This window comes from Dendropsophus ebraccatus, chromosome 1, assembly GCF_027789765.1.
Source record: "Dendropsophus ebraccatus isolate aDenEbr1 chromosome 1, aDenEbr1.pat, whole genome shotgun sequence".
NCBI lineage: Eukaryota > Metazoa > Chordata > Amphibia > Anura > Hylidae > Dendropsophus > Dendropsophus ebraccatus.
In genome coordinates, this window is record NC_091454.1 from 79,326,352 (window position 1) to 79,346,683 (window position 20,332).

General features: G+C 41.6%; 1 protein-coding gene across 1 annotated transcript; it reads left to right on the forward strand.

The window, feature by feature from the left end:
* The first annotated feature begins 2,075 nt into the window (after positions 1–2,075).
* On the forward strand, positions 2,076–19,972 carry AVPR1A (arginine vasopressin receptor 1A). Its single transcript, XM_069973945.1, has 2 exons — positions 2,076–3,136; positions 16,234–19,972. The coding sequence occupies exons 1-2, from the start codon at positions 2,173–2,175 to the stop codon at positions 16,536–16,538; spliced, it is 1,269 nt and encodes a 422-aa protein (XP_069830046.1). The 5' UTR covers positions 2,076–2,172; the 3' UTR covers positions 16,539–19,972.
* Positions 19,973–20,332: the final 360 nt, after the last annotated feature.

Here is a 20,332-nt window from a genome sequence, read left to right on the forward strand (position 1 = left end):
GTGCATAGAATATATCCATCCTGCAGCAGCCCATGCAGCAACACAAAGACACTATTTACCCTGGGTCCATATAACCTGTAGCTGGATAACTATTTAACATGATAAAATATTAAGGGCAGATTTGTTTAAAATGAACTAATTACTGTCTTAGGGCCCTTTTACACAGAAAGATTATCTGACAGATTATCTGCCAAAGATTTGAAGCCAAAGCCAGGACTGGATTTGAAAAGAGGAGGAATCTCAGGCTTTCATGTATGACCTGATCTCTGTTTATAGTCTGTTCCTGGTTTTGGCTTCAAATCTTTGGCAGATAATCTGTCAGATAATCTTTCTGTGTAAAAGGGCCCTTAATAAGAACCAGTCAGTAAGATTGTGCTGATATGGTTCCCTGCAGCACATTATAGATCTACTGTGCAACTCGCAGAGAATACCAGCCGTGGCTGCAGCAGTAGCTTTATAAAGAGAAGAAAGAAGTTTTATATGCTGTGCAAGGTCGGGAGACTAGTCATCTGGGCAAGAAACCCATTAGTGGCAGCTCTACCTGTCAATCATCCTCACACTGCATGCTGACAAGCAGAGAGCCGTGACTAGTCACCAGCCCAGATGACTAGTTGTCACCCTTCTCCCAATCTTGCACAAGCATAATAGAACTCCTTTTTCAGCCTTATAAAGCTACTGCTGTTGCCAAGGCTGGTATGCTCCACAATAATCTATATTGTTTAATACCTTTTAGTAAAATATAATTTAAACACTTTGGGGGTGATTTATCAAAGAGTGTTAAATTTAGACTTGTGTAAGCTGCCAACAGCAACCAATCACAGCTCAGCTTTCAGCTCTGCTGAAAGGAAGGAGGAGCTGTGATTGGTTGCTGTGGGCAGTTTGCACTAGTCTAAATTTTACACTCTTTGATAAATCACCCCCAATGTGTTTTAGGGTTTATATAGGATTAGAAAATGCAAAGCTGCTTTCTTCCAGAAACAGTGCCACTGTTGCCTACAGTTGTATGTGGTATTGCAGCTCAGTTTCATTGAATTGAATGGAGCAAAGCTGTTATACAACACACAGCCTGTTGTTTGTAAAAGGAAGCTTCTATGTTTTTAATCCTGGATAAACCCTTTAAAGGTAAGTCTAAGGCTGACAGTAAATTAGCCTGCTATATGTGTGGAAATAAGCAGAGAGATTAGATTTTATAAGGTTATATTCACACACATACGTTGCAGACAATCTCTGTGACCTTTCCATATGTCAGAAAGTGTTTTGTAAAAACCACGCTCAAATGTATGGAACAGATTTTCAGTCACAGAGATTCTGTGACAAATCAGACATCTGTTAGAACGTAAAAAATCATTTGTCTCTAATAGTAATGAACTGTTCACAACCGCTCGAGCTAGCCTATTATTATCACATGATCGCTAAACAATTCTAACAACAAAGGGTGCGAGAGTGGTCAGGTCATTTTATGAATGGAAAATGGTTCTTAGCCGTAGAAGGAAAGCAGCACACTGCTAGCCGCCTGGACTGCTGATTGGGTACCGTCCGCACTAACTGACAGCAGCTTGAAGGAATACAAATGGGATACCACATGATCATACATATTTATCAATGAAAGAATGATTTAATGAATATAATTACAATTATCTTAAGAAGAAGCACAGGGGTAATTTTAGCAGTCATGCAAACAGTTAATCCTAGATTAAGTTCACCATTTATACAAGGATTTATTGTATATTGCACACATATATTAAAAAGACACGAATTAAGTCCGCAAAGAGACTGACTGACTAACCAACAGAAGAAGCATACACAGGAAACTATAAAAAAGTAAATCTATTCCTCCTATTCCTCTATCCATCAGAAGTAAGGAATAGGTCACAGTCACAGCATGGAGTACTAATACACAATAGATTTCCATACAGCACACTGACATTGGGAGTTGCAGAACTGTTGTGAAGGCTGATGTGACGCCAACCAGTGTCTTGTCATAGCAGATATCTCAGCCCCTTAATAAGGAAGGAGGGGTGAGTATATATAAAGACAGCTGGACGTGATCCCTGTGTGAACATTGCAGGGCTCCTTGGTTATACTGAAGGAAGGGAGGGGTCAGTGTGTATTTCTGCAAGTCTCTTGCATTTTGTTTCTAGTGCATGATCAGTGCTCAGGTACAGAGTTACTATGCGATTCTCTGTGGCTGGAGACTCTAGGAAAGGGTTAGGTTTAGGAAATGAGAGTACATGGAGAGGAGTGGGCTCCACAATCCCTTCTCTGTACCCCACAATCTTACCTAATACTAGCAGTACATCCACCAATTCATCTGACCTGCTGTCCAGAGATGAGGAGCTGGCTAAGGTGGAAATAGCTGTGTTAGCCATTATATTTGTGGCTGCTGTACTGGGCAACTGTAGTGTACTGATTGGTCTCTACAAGTCAAAGAAGAAGATGTCAAGGATGCACTTATTCATCAAGCACCTGAGCTTGGCAGATCTGGTGGTGGCTTTCTTCCAGGTACTTCCACAGTTGTGTTGGGACGTCACTTACCGCTTCTATGGTCCTGACTTCTTGTGCCGAGTTATCAAACACCTACAAGTGTTTGGGATGTTTGCTTCAACTTATATGCTGGTGGTGATGACCGCTGACCGCTACATTGCTATATGTCACCCATTGAAGACACTTCAGCAACCCACAAAGAGGTCCTACCTGATGATCAGTGGGGCATGGATCCTCAGCTTTATCCTCAGTACTCCTCAGTATGGGATCTTCTATCTGAAAGAGCTAGGAGATGGAGTATATGACTGCTGGGCAGACTTCGTCTTGAAGGATGGAGCAAAAGCATATGTCACCTGGATTACTATAAGTATCTTCATAGTACCAGTGACCATCTTGCTGACCTGCTATGGCTTTATCTGCTACAATATCTGGAAGAACATTAAGTGCAAAACCAAGAGAGAAGAGACTGAAGGAAGGAAGGGAAACAATGGGTTACTGTCCACATCTGTCAGCAGTGTGAGGACCATCTCCAGAGCCAAGATCAGGACTGTAAAAATGACCTTTGTGATTGTGTCAGCCTATATCATTTGTTATAGTCCATTCTTCGCCATCCAGCTGTGGTCTGTATATGCGGAGGACACCAATTGGACTGGTAGGTGTTTTTTTTTTTAATATAGCTTCATGCTCAGGCTTTAGTTAATGCAAGGCTAATTTAAAATTATTAAAACTGATCCTTTACATCGCATAAATTTATAAGAGTAATTCATAAGCATCAGAGAGCCCCTCCAAATGATGTGAATTTGCGATTTCCAAAACTTCCAGTATAAGGCTGGGTTCACACTACGTAAAAAACACACTGCCGTATTTCATAACAACGGCCGTTGTTTGCGCAAATACGCTCGTTGCTATGAAATACGGACATGTTTTTTACGTAGTGTGAACATAGCCTAAGAAAGGAGAAGCTAAAGTTAGCTGCTTATGCTTCAAAACATCTGGAGGTTCACAAGTTTGTCATGCAGATGATATTTTATAGCAGGGATCTATGAGTTTACTTGCCCATTTACTGAACTTTACTTCTTGAGACAGAATCCATCTGTGGTGTTTACAAGCTGCAATGTCTTTATTGGACAATCCAAACAATACAACATTTTTAAGAACTTAGTATTATTGTTGGCAGGACAAGAGCCCATCCATTGTAGCCTTTAACTAGCTGGATGAACTCTGTGTGTCTGATTTCTTAGAATCCTGAATGTTTCTAGTCCAAGCATATTAGATGTACAATGGGTTTATCAGATAATCTACAAAAATGCAGTGTTCTCCTTTGTTTTTTTGTCCTCATCCATATTATAATAGGATCAACATGTTGCTTTACCATCAGAGTGGTGAGTGCTGAGTAGTGGCAGCTCAGTTGCAGTATATAGGTTTATGTCTGTGTCTCTATGGATAAATACATCGTAAAGGTGGGGGAGAGGGGGCTGGGAGAGGGTTGTCAAGAGTGGCAGCTTTAAGGAAAAGAAAGGATAAATAGATAGTATGGGAATGGGAATAGGAGGGTGTTGTTTACAAGGCAGGAAAATATAGAGTAAGCCAGGGAGGATTAAGAGGGGGCTGCATGATGCTTTTATTGTGTGATAGCAAAAAGAAAATGGGGGGTTAGTTGCTACCTGAGAGGAAAAATTATAAGGCAGAAGGTTAGCTTCTCTACACCCTCCCCCCGCTCATTCTGTATTCCCATGCCCAGTGCCCCCCCCCCCCCCCCAGTAGCACATTATCCATCCATTCTATGTTTATCTGCCTTTCTCTCACCGTCAAGCTGCATCTTATGCCAAACCCCACTCACATACTTGCCATGCCACTACCTGGCCTTAGGCACCCTGACAACAAGCTGCATTGCTTTTTAGGTATAAGCTTCTATCGGCTTGCCTCTTCATACCATAGTCCAGACATCACTCAAGTGTTCTGACAAGCAGTAAGCCTATGTTCACACACCATTTTTTAGCCCTCTTTTTTTGGTTAAATAAAAAAACAACAGCCCAACATACTGTGTGAACTCATTTCTTAACAATGAATTCCTGAATTACCAAATATGTCACCAGCCTGAACCAATTTTCTTATGTTGACATTTTACATTCCGTAGCCTATTGTCTTAAATCTACAGTCATCTATAGTTGATTGCCCTACACAGTGCAGCTGCAATCCATCCTTATACATTTCCTCTATATTACTTTTATGCTGATTTCATATACTTTACAATAAATCCACCTCTGTACTGTGCACTCATTTGTTGCTCCCTTTGGGGTTTTAAAATAGCATTCCTGCATGCCTTTTTGGGAATCCTACATATTCCATGAACTATATATTACTGTATGCCTAAGAACACAATATTACTTTAGGGTATAAATATATATATATATATATATATATATATATATATATATATATATTTAAACCCTAAAGTTATATATATATATATATATATATATATATTGTAGGGATCTTCCCGGGGGATGGTGTGTTTGGACACAGTTCACAGCAGACTTGGACTTGTAAAACAACAGCTTGGCGTTTATTTTCAGCATAAACAGTCCATAACAGAAATATAGCAACACTGTGCTTTAAGAACAAAACAAAAAGGTCTTGCCCGTCTGGGCGCTAACTAACAACGCAGGTTACCTCTCTGGCACTTCAGTGGTCAGTTTTGCGGGGTGTGAACAGGCCCCAACAGCTGCTGTCTTCCCAGCTCTCACCAAACAGCATGCAGGCTGTTCACTCCTGGCTGAGAGAGAGAGACCTGTATACTGAGCCCACCTTTTGCCTTCTCAGGCTGATTGGGATCAGAGCTCACCTGATCCCAAAACCCACACTGGATCGAGGGGGAGGGAATGGCAAGTCCCACTACCAAAACCTACCTGCCATTCCATGTAAGTCCAGGCCCGGCAATAATAAATAATAGCTCAGCAGCATAACACTGCTGAGCACAGATGCCTCCTGGACTCACCATCTCACACTATGTATCAACCTGGGTGAGATGTACATCCCCTCGAGCACTTTACCAGTGACATGTCCACATATCCCCCCCCTCTTCTTCAGACCGGAGGGCTGAGCATTTTGTCCCCACAGACAGTGTACCCTAGATAGGGCGTCAGCATTTGCCTGTAATTTCCCTGGCCGGTGTTCCACCATGAAATTAAAGTTTTGGAGGGAAAGAAACCACCTAGTCACCCTCGCGTTTTTCTCCTTGTTTAATTTCATCCATGTTAGGGGGGCATGGTCTGTCACTAACTTAAACCTCCTGCCTAGTAAGTAGTACTTCAGGGATTCTAGGGCCCACTTCACTGCCAGACATTCTCGCTCAACTATGGCGTAGTTTTTCTCGGCCGGGGATAGTTTCCTGCTTAAGTACATCACCGGGTGCTCCTCGCCATTCACGACCTGTGAGAGGACGGCACCTAACCCTGTGTTAGAGGCATCTGTCTGTACCAAAAACTCTCGCCTAAAGTCAGGGGTAACTAGCACAGGCTGTTGGCACAGGGCAGACTTAAGGCTTTGAAAAGCCTTCTCGGCCTCTGGAGTCCATGTCACCATTGCAGACTTTGCACCCTTTGTCAGGTCAGTTAGTGGGGCTGCAACTGAAGCAAAATTCGGCACAAACCTCCGGTAATAGCCCGTAATACCCAGGAAAGCTCTGACCTGTTTCTTTGTGAGGGGTTGAGGCCAATTCTGTATTGCCTCGATTTTATTTAGTTGTGGTTTCACTAACCCCCTCCCAATAACGTAGCCCAAGTATTTGGCCTCCTCTAAGGCTAGTGCACACTTCTCTGCATTGATGGTTAACCCCGCATCACTTATGGCATTTAACACCGCCTGGACCTTACAGAGGTGACTTTCCCAATCCGGGCTAAAAATGACCACATCATCGAGGTAGGCAGCAGAGTAATCACGATGTGGTCGCAGAATCAAGTCCATCAACCTCTGAAAAGTGGCAGGGGCTCCATGTAACCCGAATGGCATCACTACGTATTGGAAGAGCCCATCAGGGGTGGAGAATGCAGTCTTCTCTCTAGCCTCAGGAGTGAGTGGGATCTGCCAGTAGCCCTTAGTGAGATCGAGGGTAGTTATGTACCTGGCATTACCCATCCTTTCTATCAACTCATCTACCCTGGGCATGGGGTAGGCATCGAACTTGGAGATCTCATTTACCTTTCTAAAGTCATTACAGAACCTCCAAGTTCCATTGGGCTTTGGGATTAACACAATCGGGCTGGACCACTCGCTCTGGGACACCTCAATGACTCCTAGGTCAAGCATACGTTTTACCTCAGATGATACCGCCTCCCTCCGTGCTTCTGGTATCCTATAGGGCTTCAGGTTTACTCTGCTTCTAGGCTCAGTTTCAACATGATGACTAATGAGATGCGTACGCCCTGGTAGGTCAGAAAACTTGTCTTTATTTCTCTGCAGGAACTCCTTAGCTTCCTGCTTCTGGGATACTGATAGGGTGTCACCAATCCTGACCGGAGGGATTGGTGGTGACAGATGACCAACAGGCTTTGTCGCCACCAAGGATTCCCTGTCTTTCCAGGGCTTGATCAAGTTTATGTGATAAACTTGGAAAGGCTTCCTTCTACCTGGTTGGTGTACCTTGTAGTTGACCTCACTGATCTTCTCTACAATTTCATAGGGACCCTGCCACTTGGCTAAGAATTTGCTTTCTACCGTGGGAACAAGTATGAGTACCCGGTCACCTGGGCTAAATGTCCTGACTCTTGCAGAACGATTGTAAATTCTGCTTTGGCCCTCTTGCGCCCTCTGGAGGTGTTCCCTTACTAGGGGCATTACAGTGGCTATACGGTCCTGCATTTGTGCTACATGCTCTATAACACTCTTGTATGGGGTGGACTCACTTTCCCATGTCTCTTTCGCTATATCCAACAAACCCCTAGGGTGACGACCATAGACTAATTCGAAGGGAGAGAACCCTGTGGACGCTTGGGGTACTTCCCTAATAGAAAACATCAGGTAAGGTAGTAAGTGATCCCAATCACGACCATCCTTTTCCACCACTTTTTTTAACATATGTTTCAGGGTTTTATTAAACCTCTCCACTAACCCGTCTGTCTGTGGGTGATATACAGAGGTACGTAGGTGTGAGATTTTAAACAGTTTGCATAGCTCTTTCATCACCTTTGACACAAATGGGGTACCTTGGTCAGTCAAGATTTCCTTGGGGATCCCCACCCTGGAAAACATATAAAACAATTCCCGTGCAATTGTTTTAGAGGCAGTGTTTCTTAGGGGTACAGCCTCAGGATAGCGGGTCGCGTAGTCTAACACAACTAGAATGTACTGGTGACCCCTAGCTGACTTTACAATGGGACCCACCAAGTCCATTGCGATCCGGTCAAAAGGTACCTCTATGATGGGGAGTGGGACCAAAGGACTGCGGAAATGCGACACTGGAGCGCTAAGCTGACATGTGGGGCACGACTCACAGTATTTTTTTATGTCAGCATAAATCGCAGGCCAATAAAACCTCTGGAGGACTCTCTCCTGCGTTTTATCTGTCCCCAAGTGGCCCCCAAGGACGTGATTATGGGCCATGTCGAGTACCTGACGCCGGTACGACTTAGGCACCAGGAGCTGTTCCACAACCTCATCATTAATTTTAGTGACTCTATAGTAGAGATCATTAGCCATAGAAAAATGTGGAAACTTTCTCTCAGCTTCTGGTTCCTGAGGTACCCCATTCATAACAGTGACCTGCTCTCTCGCATTTTTGAGAGTGGGGTCCTGTAATTGTGCAGTACCAAAATTATCCCTAGACACCTCTAAGTCTGGAACATTCTGCGCAGTGGGAGGAGCCTCTTCCTCACCAGCCAGGACCTGCAAAGGAAAAGCATCATTTTCATCCTGTACATTTTTATCATTTACCGTGGGTAATGCAATAGACTTAGGGGTCTCCTCACTCCTTTCAGGGGATTGTTGTTTTCCCCATAGAGCCCAGAACAATGGAAAATCACGCCCCAATATCACATTATGCATAAGATTTTTAACCACACCCACTTCATATTGTACAGCGCCTAGTTCAGTCCCGACATTAGCCCGTACTATAGGGTAAACCTTTGTATCACCATGTATGCATACCACACTCATATGTCTTGCTGGCACAAAGTCCCCAGTCACCAGACTGGCATGCACCAGGGTGACAAGGCTTCCTGAGTCCAGCAACGCCTTAACAGGAAAGTTATTTACAGTAATGTTGCAGATTTGCGGTTCAGTCTCTAGTCCAGTGACCGCAACAAAAGACGGTTCCGCAAATAGCGACTGACGCCGGCTAGCGTCACACTCCATGGGCTCAGTGGTAAGAGGGCAATGGGCAGACATATGTCCCGTCTCATGGCATCTCCAGCACTGGATAGGGCCTGGTCTCCTTGGCAGGGAGTCCTTTTTAGGGCCACTTAGCCACCGGGGACCATCACCAGTCTTTTGCCCCTGAGACACCTCCTGAGCGCTCTTCCCTCTATCAGCACCCCTCCACACTCCCCCAATAGATGGAAGTCTCTTACCAGCTGATGGCACAGATCTGGCACTCCGGGGAGGTGACGGTGCTGCAGGAACATCACGGAGGTAGTCCTCAGTCGCCTGGAACCTCTCCACAAGGTTGACAAGTTCGTCGGCACTCTTAGGGTCGCCTTGTCCCACCAAGCGTTGCAGATCAGCAGGAAGTGCACGGAGGTAGCGATCCATCACGACCCTCTCTAGGATCTGGGCAGGAGTAGAAGTGTCTGGCTCCAACCATTTTCTTGCCAGATGAATCAGGTCGTACATCTGGGACCTCGCTGACTTGTCCAGACTGTAGCTCCAGTTGCGGACCCTCCGGGCACGGACAGCAGCAGTAACTCCTAGTCGGGCGAGTATCTCTGCTCTTAGCCGAGCATAGTCCTTGACCTCTTGCTCACTGAGGTCATAGTAGGCCTTTTGAGGTTCGCCTGTTAAATAGGGCGCAATCACTTCTGCCCATTCAGTGGAGGGTAGCTTTTCTCGCTCAGCCACACGCTCAAAGACAGTTAAGTAGGCCTCAACATCGTCATCAGCAGTCATCTTTTGCAGCGCACGCTGCACAGCTCTTCTTACAGACAAAGTCTCTGGCGCGGCTGCTGCCACCAGCTGGGGATTAGCACCTGCAGACGCCTCTTGCTTTGCTATCAGGTGCTCAATAAGTCTCTGTTGTTGAGCCATTGCTTGCTGATGTGCAGCCATTGTCTGTTCATGGCGCAGGTTAGCGTCTGTCAGAGCCTGTTGTTGCTGCCTATTAGCCTGTTCATGGCGCAGGTTAGCGGCCTCCTGATCCTGTTTAGCGGCTGCCTGAGCCTGTTGTTGTGCGGCCAATGCCTGTTGCTGTTGCAGACTCACTTGCATTAACTGCTTCATCATCTCCTCCATGTTGCTTGTCTGTTTTTGGAGTGAAGCAGCAGCCTTCACCCAGGACATATGCCGCTGTAGCCAAGTTGATGCACACCGTTGCCCCTAGCAACCGTTTTGCCCGCTCCGCAGCACCAATTGTAGGGATCTTCCCGGGGGATGGTGTGTTTGGACACAGTTCACAGCAGACTTGGACTTGTAAAACAACAGCTTGGCGTTTATTTTCAGCATAAACAGTCCATAACAGAAATATAGCAACACTGTGCTTTAAGAACAAAACAAAAAGGTCTTGCCCGTCTGGGCGCTAACTAACAACGCAGGTTACCTCTCTGGCACTTCAGTGGTCAGTTTTGCGGGGTGTGAACAGGCCCCAACAGCTGCTGTCTTCCCAGCTCTCACCAAACAGCATGCAGGCTGTTCACTCCTGGCTGAGAGAGAGAGACCTGTATACTGAGCCCACCTTTTGCCTTCTCAGGCTGATTGGGATCAGAGCTCACCTGATCCCAAAACCCACACTGGATCGAGGGGGAGGGAATGGCAAGTCCCACTACCAAAACCTACCTGCCATTCCATGTAAGTCCAGGCCCGGCAATAATAAATAATAGCTCAGCAGCATAACACTGCTGAGCACAGATGCCTCCTGGACTCACCATCTCACACTATGTATCAACCTGGGTGAGATGTACATCCCCTCGAGCACTTTACCAGTGACATGTCCACAATATATATATATATATATATATTTAAAATACGGATGCACATTAGATCCAGGTTTTTTTCTGTCGCTGTCTAGCAACTTTAGGGTATGTTTACACACCATTTTTTGAGGCAAAAATATGTCCATATTTTGACAAAGAAGGCCGTAAATAATGATCATTATTTAGGCTATGTTCACACAGCGTAAAAGTACTTTGTACGATGTAAAACATTGCATATTCTTCTATGGGATCCCGGCCGGAGCGTATGCACATCATATACGCTCCGGCCGGGATCCCATGCGGCACTGCAAAGAACTGACATGTCAGTTTTCTGCGGCCGCAATGCAGTAAATAGTGGCTGCAGAAAGACCTGTCAGTTCACACAATGAAGCGAGCGGCTCCGGCCGCTTGCTTCATTGTGTGCTATAAGAGTTCTGATGCAGGCGCGCTGATGCTACCGCATCAGAACACTGCGGCTGGAAAGATCATCTGGCCGGTACTTCCCGGTACTGTCCGGGATGATCTTTTCAGAGACCGTCCGTTTCGTGACCCAGCTGGGTCACGGAACGTCCGGTCTCATACGCCGTGTGAACATAGCCTTACAGTTGTAAATATCAAAATAAGGACATATTTTCACCTTAAAAAATGTTGTGTGAACATACCTTTATACTTTCCATGGCCACAGATAAGTTCCCTACTAATGACTGGGATGGTTGCAATCTTCTAAATGTACTACATGCTGATATAAATTGTTGTGTCTTCAAAATGACAACATAGGATGAGCTCAATCCCTACAGGATACCCTATATACAGAATAGCCTTAGTATCAACAACGCACCAAACTGCCATCTGGATCTTAAAAACCTTTAAAAGGTGCCAGAAATCTCTTGTCTGTCTGTATCTCCCACATCTTTCACTCCTGACAGCCTATCCAGCCCACCCACCCACCAAACATCTAATGTGATAAATTGCCTCCGCAATGTGATTATAGCAAAACGCCTTACATGTGTTACACTCTGGAGAACCCCCATAACCACACTTTAAAACCCCCCCAAATTTGATCCCATTTAGTCTCATCCAGATTACAAAGCATACCACTGCAGCTTTTACTACTCTTGTGAAAGCTCAACCACATCTCCAACATTAACCTTTTGCCACGCTGTTTTTTTTAGAAGTAGCTTTTTTTTAGAAGTACCATTTAAACCTACCACATACATCAGAATCCCAACACCATACTGACCACAATACTGAAGCTCCATAAAACAGATTACCAAAAATCTGTCAATCTGTCATTTTACATTTGATCCACTCTGAAACTCTGTAAATGTGCATTTCAGCTATTAGTTGGTCTCAACAAACAGACACAGTAACTAATTCTAACTCGATACTTCACTATTGAAAAATAAATCCCACTAATTCTATCTCACCACCATCACCCACTTAACCTCCGACCAGTCAGGACCTACATAAAATCTTTAGGGACAGATGCATCATTTATGTGCCTAAAACAAACGGGCAAAAAAAAAGTAGTTTTGTTCACTAGTATCATAGGATTCAAGAGCATCAACTGAAGAATTCTTACAATCTTACTTGGGCTGAATGGAAAAACATCAAATCATTGCCCAATAATAAATAACAAACAAAGACAAGGGTAAGGGAGCAGTATTATTATTATTATTATTATTATTATTATTATTAATTTTTAAAATTTCCTTGGTAAAAGACATAAATGCAGTAAACAACTAACTGGAGGGCCATGCATTTCAGGGCTTACAATCTACATACAAGACTGCCCTTTCTATATCAGAAGAAAAATTCTATTTCCTACTTCCCACAGAAGCTTCTGTTTCCTTCATACAGAATTTTACCAAGCTAATTGAAGTGGCTTTCATCGATGGAATACTGTCCAAAAAAAGCAATTTTCTTCCGATCAACAATCCACAACTTCCTCTGTTCTGCCATTTAATTGATTGCTGTTTCTTAGGGTCCATTTACACAGAAAGATTATCTGCCAAAGATTTGAAGCCAAAGCCTGAAACAGACTTAAACAGGGAACAGATCATAAAGGAAAGCCTGAGATTTCTCCTCTTTTCTAATCTATTCCTGGCTTTGGCATCAAATCTTTGGCAGATAATGTCAGATAATCTTTCTGTGTAAATGGACCCTAAGTCCTACCATTGTGAATGCTTATGGTCACTGAGTTATAGATTCAATCCTTTTTTCACCAATACAGTAGTGAACCTCATTCCATACCCCCTTTACTGCTACCTTTCCTAATGTCATTCAATGCTATCCAAGCCAACTCCAGCCATGCCTCTAAAACCCCTGCTCTCCAAGCCAAACTCCCATCACTATCTAACCCACTGTTTTTTTCCTTTTCTATCTATTTCTAAAGAAAAAAAGTCAGAAAGAGTCAGCAAAGAAAAACAAACACACAACCAATGAACAACTAAAACCAACAATGGTCCATTAGAGACCATAAAGTTTGAGCATACAGATGGATAAAGTTAATGTCAATGCCAAACATCCCAAGAAAAGCAAGAGTGCCAGCAATTGTGAATAAATAGGGAAAGAAAAATAGCTTTTTCAAACAAACATCATAGTGAATTATGAAATTATTATAAAGTGTAAAATAAAATATTTTCAGGTGCCCTCATTACATGAAGGTAGCAACATGTTCACTATACTCAGAAGAATGAATCTAACAAATGGGGTACTCCAGCAATTTTTTTTCTCTCAAATCAACTGGTTTCAGAAATTTATATTGATTTGTAAATTACTTCTATTTAGAATTCTCTTGTCTTACAGTACTTATCAGCTGCTGTATGCCCTGCAGGAAGTGGTGGCTTCCTTCCAATTTGACACAGTGATCTCTGCTGCGATCTCTTTCTGTGACAGTTACTGTCTAGAGCAGTAGCAAATCCCCATAGAGAACCTCTCCTTCTCTGGACAGTTCCTGTCTCCGACAGAGGTGTCGGTAGAGAGCACTGTGTCAGAGGGAAAATAATATAGCACTTCCTGCAGGACATAAAGTAGCTGATAAATTTCTGAAACCAGTTGATTTGAAAGATTTTTTCCCACCAGAGTACCCCTTGAATGATTTAAAAATTAACCAAAAATGGAAGAAAAAAAATAGTATATTCATGCTGTAATTAAATGTTTATAAAATTTACAATAATATACAGTATATGCATCCAAGAACTGAACAAAAAATACACTTTCTGCCATATACTACAAGGCCTTATTCTGCCACTGCCAATTAAAAAGAAAGTTTTGGCTAATCAAACACAAACAGGCAACAAAAAAGTGTATTGTATAGGCCTGGTCATTGAGTGGTTAAACAATAGCAAAAATAATAATAATAATAATAATAACAATAAATTTTGTTTTAACCCCTGCTATGACATGCGCACCTAGACATCATTAATACATCACTTCCAAAGCAGAACATAACCTTTATATGAAGACTAGGCCCTTATTGTGGCACAAACTGTACCCCCTAACAACAACAGCCCAACATACTGTGTCCCCAAATTTAGGTCTGTGCCCCTTAAAATGTATTATCATGCAAACTATGCAAACAAGATTTATCATAATAAACATTGTTTCCCTAATATTAATTTATACAGACTGTGCCCCCTAGAATTAATTGTGGTCCGGAAGAAGGGCAACTAGCCCAAAACGGTCTTTGATCCAAGAAGCATGCCTGCACCTGCTTGCTTCTCCTCCCTGCACTATTACCTCTATAGAATAAACGGCATAAGATGGCAAGAAGTTGATCTTGAATAATAACATATCTAACACATGCTAGGTCCCTAGTGGAGTAGGAAGATGTCTACAGAGTCACCTCTATGTTCTTCCCGGCCAAGCAGTCTGCACCTCTTAACTGGCTGACATGATTTCATCATCACATCACACTAAGCAGCATGCAGCAAGATTCATGCAGCCTCTGCTGTGAATAAGGGTAAAGGCAGAAAACACCTACTGCTTTTACACATACTGGATTCAGGATTTCTGGGTCTGCTCACTTTATATTTCTCAACATGAGGTGCAAGGTACCTGGCCTGGTGAATGCTTAGATTGGGGGTCAAATTAGGGAACCTGATAAGGCTACTTGAAAAGATGAGTTTTGAGGGGCACATTTGAAGCTTTGGGTATTGGGGGTGAGCCTGACAGTCTTGGGTAATGCATTCCATAGAACTGGGGCAGATCGGGAGTGAGAGGTACGGATTAGGGAGGATTTTAGGCGAAGGTCATTAGCAAAGCGTAAAGCACAAGAAGGGCAGTGGATAGAGATAAGGGAGGAGCTGTAGGGAGGTGCAGCACTGTGGAGAGCTTTGTGGGTGAGCAGGAGGACTTTGTATTGTATCCTTTGCTTAATAGGGAGCCAGTGTAGTGACTGGGATGGCATCGGTATAGCAGATAGACAGGGAGAACAGCCTGGCCGCTGCATTAAGAATGGACTGGAGAGAAGAGAGTTTAGAGGAAGGAAGGCCAATTAGTAAGGAATTGCAGTAGTCTAGACGGGAATGAATCAGAGCGACAATGAGAGTTTTAGCCAATTCAACAATAAGGAAGGCACAGATTTTTTTTTTAGATGCAGGTGACAGGAACGTGAAAGAGATTGAATATGAGGGGTGGAGGACAGATCAGAGTCTAACATAACCCCAAGGCAGCTGGCTTGCTGCGTAGGGGCTATGGTAGCACCACAGACAGATATAGAAATGTCAAGTGAAGGTTGGTTAGCAGAGGGAGTGAATACAAGAAGTTTTATTTTGGCAAAGTTGAATTTTAGGAATAGAGAGGACAAAATGTTAGTGACGGCAGACAGACAGTTACTGGTGTTTTGTAGGATTGCGGGAGTGATATCACGGGAGGCCACACTACCTCCCTGCCTTGCTGCGCCCTGCGCCACCCCACCCCCTGCCCATCGAGCAAGCAGGGGAAACGGCTGACGTATGCCACGGAAAAGGGGTGTATCTTCTCTTTTTCCATGGCGTACGCCAGGGGTGCATGTTGGTAAATGTCCCCCATGTGTCTAAAGATCAGAGCTGTTCTAGTGACACAAGGGGCACATACACATTACTGCTATGGCCTTTTGGTGTATAGAATTGTAGGTAAATATCTTTAATGAGAACGATCATATTGCATAAATAATATATTAAATGATAAAAGTTTTTAGATTTAAATTTAGATCTTCTACATGAGAATGTAGGAGTATAGACTTGATTCAACATTTATTATTAGTCATGAGCGAATACTGTTTGATCGAATAGATATTCGATCGAATAGTGAAATATTCGAATATTCGATATTCGTACGAATATCCCGCGAATATTCGGCAAATATTCAATAAGCGTTCAAATCCCCCAGCTTCCGGTTTCACCCTCCAAATGGTCAAATAGATGTTTTTCACTAATCGAATACTTGTTCCCATAGACTTTAATGGGATCGAATATTCGAATATCGTACGAATATCGAATATTCGAATATCTCACTATTCGCTCATCACTATTATACTAGGTTAGAAGGTTTACATTATGCATACAGAGTCAAATAATGAATACTACATGAATGCTTGGACTAAAGCCATTGTATTGCAGTAATGAACATTTTTAATCGTTTTTAGAGAACGAGAACATGGCTATCACCGTTTCTGCCTTGCTAGCCAGCCTAAACAGCTGCTGCAACCCTTGGATATATATGCTCTTCAGTGGACACCTGCTACAAGATTTCATCATTAGTTTTCTATGTTGTAGTAGATTCAAGCAAAGTGTACATAAAGAAGATTCTGACAGCAGCACCAGGAGGCAAACTTCCTTCACAAGGATCCAGTCAAGAACCCATAGTCCAACCCATAGTATGGACACCTGGAAAGAGTCACCAAAATCATCAAGATCCATTAAATTCATACCTATACAAATCCGAGATTAGAAAATGGTATTTGCCAATATCAGGCAGTATAGCTTACTGCCTTGAAAAGAATGCACTTATGATACACAAAATTCAGAACAATGTGATAAATATGGACAACCCCACTTCTATAAGTTATTTTTTCCTGTACTGTAAAAGTAATGTGTAGACACTCTGTGTAAATGTTGTGTGTTCTTAGTATGGAAAAACTCTTGCTTATTGTTAGTTGTAATGCACTGTAAAATTAGAGTTGCACCCTATCAGCACATTTCTAGTCAACATGGTACAAAGAAATTGCCTGAGATTAGGAAACAAGTTTGCATTTTTTTCCTTAAATAGCACCACTCTTGTTCTTGACTTGTTTCTGGTATTACAGCTCATCCCTATTCAAATGAATGAATCTGAGCTACAATATTAAACAAAATAGAGGACAGAGGATTGAAGCACCTGCTAAAAAAACCATGATAGCTAATAGGTTTTCTTTAAAGACAAACTAAGAGCAAATCCAACAAATCTAACCTGCTGCTATTTTTCCAAAGGGTCTGGAACGCTAAGAAAGAATTTAATTTCATATGTTCATCCACAGGGTCTTTGTTCTATTCAGTGATGTCACTACATTAGGTAATAAAGCTACCTTTTTCTCAATATCCCCTGCCCCATGAAAACATATCAGCAGGTTGGATTCTTTTAACATGATGTAAAATTCCCTTTAAGGCAAAGCTGATAGATAAATGTCAATATGGTATCAACATGAACAGAGTTTCTTATTTGTGTGCTTAAAGGATTATTTATTAACTGTGCAATGTTAATCCAAAAAAATTTATTAATAGTTTGTATTAACTGTTTGCTATTAGTATTTGAACTCCTCATTCTGGTTCTTGGGCATATTACTTGATATTCATTAAGGGGGTTTGGGGGTTTTATATAAATACAGTTTCATTCAATGTTCACACTATGTATAACACCGTCCGTTGCTATGCAGTTGTTATACTGCCGAATGCCAATGTTTGGCACGTTCCTGCAGCTGATATCACTGTATCAGCTGCAGGAACATAATCTTTTTACAATTGAATTGGGTTGGGCACCGTTGGGTGTGCCCGCAATTTAATTTACCCTTGACTACAATGTAAAGTACGGCCGCCGGCCATACATTACATTGTGTGAACAGCTATTGTTCCCGGACACTTTTTGGCAAACAGTGTTTAGAAATAATAGGCATGTTCATTATTTTAACATTGTTCTAAAAAACAGACATTAAAATAACAAAGTTGGAACATAGCAGCTGGCATTGTGTTGAATTCATAACAATGCTGCAGCTACAGAAAGGATAAAATAACGTGTGAATTAACTGTCCTGCGACTTTTAATATTTTTTGTGTTTAATTGAATCTTTACTCTTGGCTGAGAGGTGGTCACATTTTTAAGCAGACTAGGCAGTGCTCTGTGAGCTAAATGCATCATCCATCTGTGTGATAGTTTGCTAGGAATTATCAGTTTGAAGTTTAGGTTGCTTCGCTCACAATGCCCTAGCCTAGCTTAGATATAATTTTACCTACTTCTTAGCTAATGATTTCCTGACACTGAGCATTAAGGTTTTCTTTCAAGCAAAAGTAAAATCCACAGGATAGCTCATTAGCCCCTGATCGGCAGGGTGCCAACACGTGTGGCATTCAGCTGTAGCTCCCTCACTACATAGTAATTAAATTGATCAGGAGCAGAGCTGCAGTGATACATCATTACTGCTACACAGTGAACAGAGACAAGCTCAGTTTACTGTCTTGTGCAGGCGCTGAACAGCTGATCGGGTGCCACGTATCAGCACCCCACCAATCAATGACTGATTAGCTATCTTGTGGCTAGCTTATCAGTGTCTTTTTTTTCCCAGAAAATCCCTTTAACGATGATTTTCTCTTTCAATAACACCAAACAAATGACTTCAAATTGCTCAAACCGATACACAAATATAAAAGAAAGTTGTAGAATTTTTCATTTGTACGGAAATTATGTAAAAACAATAAGAAAGTTGAATACTGGAATTTTAAAGTGGTTGTCCAGGGAAAACTTAAAGGGGTTATCCGATGCTCAGTATAAAAAAAAAAAATACACCAGAGGGCATTGCTTCTAATTACATGTGTACCCGTGTGTGTTTTGTGGCCAAAGCACATGTCCCCAGAGCACTGCCGGCTTCCTCCAACGTCCAACTCGATTCAGCTCTGTGATTGGCTGAGCAGGGAGCAGAACGTCATTGTAAACTGTACACAATACAGATATGATCTGGACAATAATACAGATAAAGAGAAAAATGCACACAATGTTCTTTTAAGAAATGCTGAACTGCTAGAACATAGATTGAGTCATTTCCTGCATGATAGAAGATATGCAAAAAAAAATCCCAATTTTATTTATGTCATAAAAGAGGTTTATTACCTCTCCTGGCATGACTGTTTTAGTAAATATATGGGACCTGACCTAATAACTGTATTGAAACATATTTTCTTAGAACTTTGCTTTGTGCTGTTCCTCTCCTTTCTTAAAGGGTTTTTAGGCCTAAGCAACTAAGCTGCTGCCGGACAAATTTGTATGTAATATACTGTATAGATACATTTCCAGAAGGATTAAAAATACAAATGACACATTGAAAAGTTCTAAGACAATTAGAATCACAATCTTTCATAAGAGAATGCATATATTTACTAAAAATAACATGTCAGGAAAGAAGAATATGCTGCAAGCTCGCATTATAACCTGCTGCATCTCTACATCAGCATTAGTAAATCTCTCTTAGGCTATGTTCCCACATAGTCTTTCTGTCAGTCTCTTGGTCAGTCTTTTTTAACCAAAAGTGGAGTGGAACAGACAGGGCAAAATAATAATAGAAAGGTTTACACAGTTTCTGTGTTTTCAACCTACTCCTGGTTTTGGTTGAGAAAATAGTGACCAAAAGATTCATGGAAATACAATGTGTATACTATAGAGTAGACTCTAGTGTTCTGCTGTATACTGTATATTGAACTCTAACTACTCAACATATTCATGAATATATTTGTGTTACAATGGTTCTGCAATTGTAGTGTTGGACACAATAGATAGGACATTAAAAATGGAGGAAACCCGTCAGTATATCTCAAAGTCAAAAGTATGTAGAAATGCTTCTGCTAAAAAGTGCAAATAGAACAACTAGGACATGAATAATCTCTATTATTACATTTACTATTGTAAAGCTGAGTGTTGGCAGATTTTGCATATGATATGCAAAATATGACACCCTTCATTTCCTAATAGTTAAATATACTATAAATATTATGTATGAGGGTATTTGCATTGTGTCATAATATAATGAAATCTATTTTTCTATGTTAAATCTTTATATTTCTATCACATTTTACCAAATTATCTAGAGTTCTAAAACAATTGTGCCAAAACAATGTAGCTTCACAAAGTAAATTATATATTACCTCTCATAAATTCAGCCATTAAACATTGAATGTATTGTATCCGCATAAAATCTTGAAAGTATTTAAATTGTATTTGTCTTAAATAAATATAATTTCATACCAATGCTTGTAGAAATATGTGTATATTTTAGTTGTGTCTAAAACAGGTAAGTAAAGAAGAAAGTTATTATGTGTTTTTCCACTTACTGTTCTAATGGCTTTGTAGATATTTGAAGGATTGTGGATTGTGAAAAAAAAAATAAATAAATAAAAAAAAAAAAAAAAAAAAAAATATATATATATATATATATATATATATATACACACACATATTCTAGATGAGGGATCTAGAACTGTTGGCCCTGCAGCTGTTGCACAACAA

Coding starts and splice junctions, on each gene's coding strand:
- AVPR1A (XM_069973945.1), top strand. CDS start 2,173: ATGCGATTCTCTGTGGCTGGAGACTCTAGGAAAGGGTTAGGTTTAGGA. Junction 3,137..16,233: donor GGAGGACACCAATTGGACTG/GTAGGTGTTTTT, acceptor AATCGTTTTTAG/AGAACGAGAACATGGCTATC.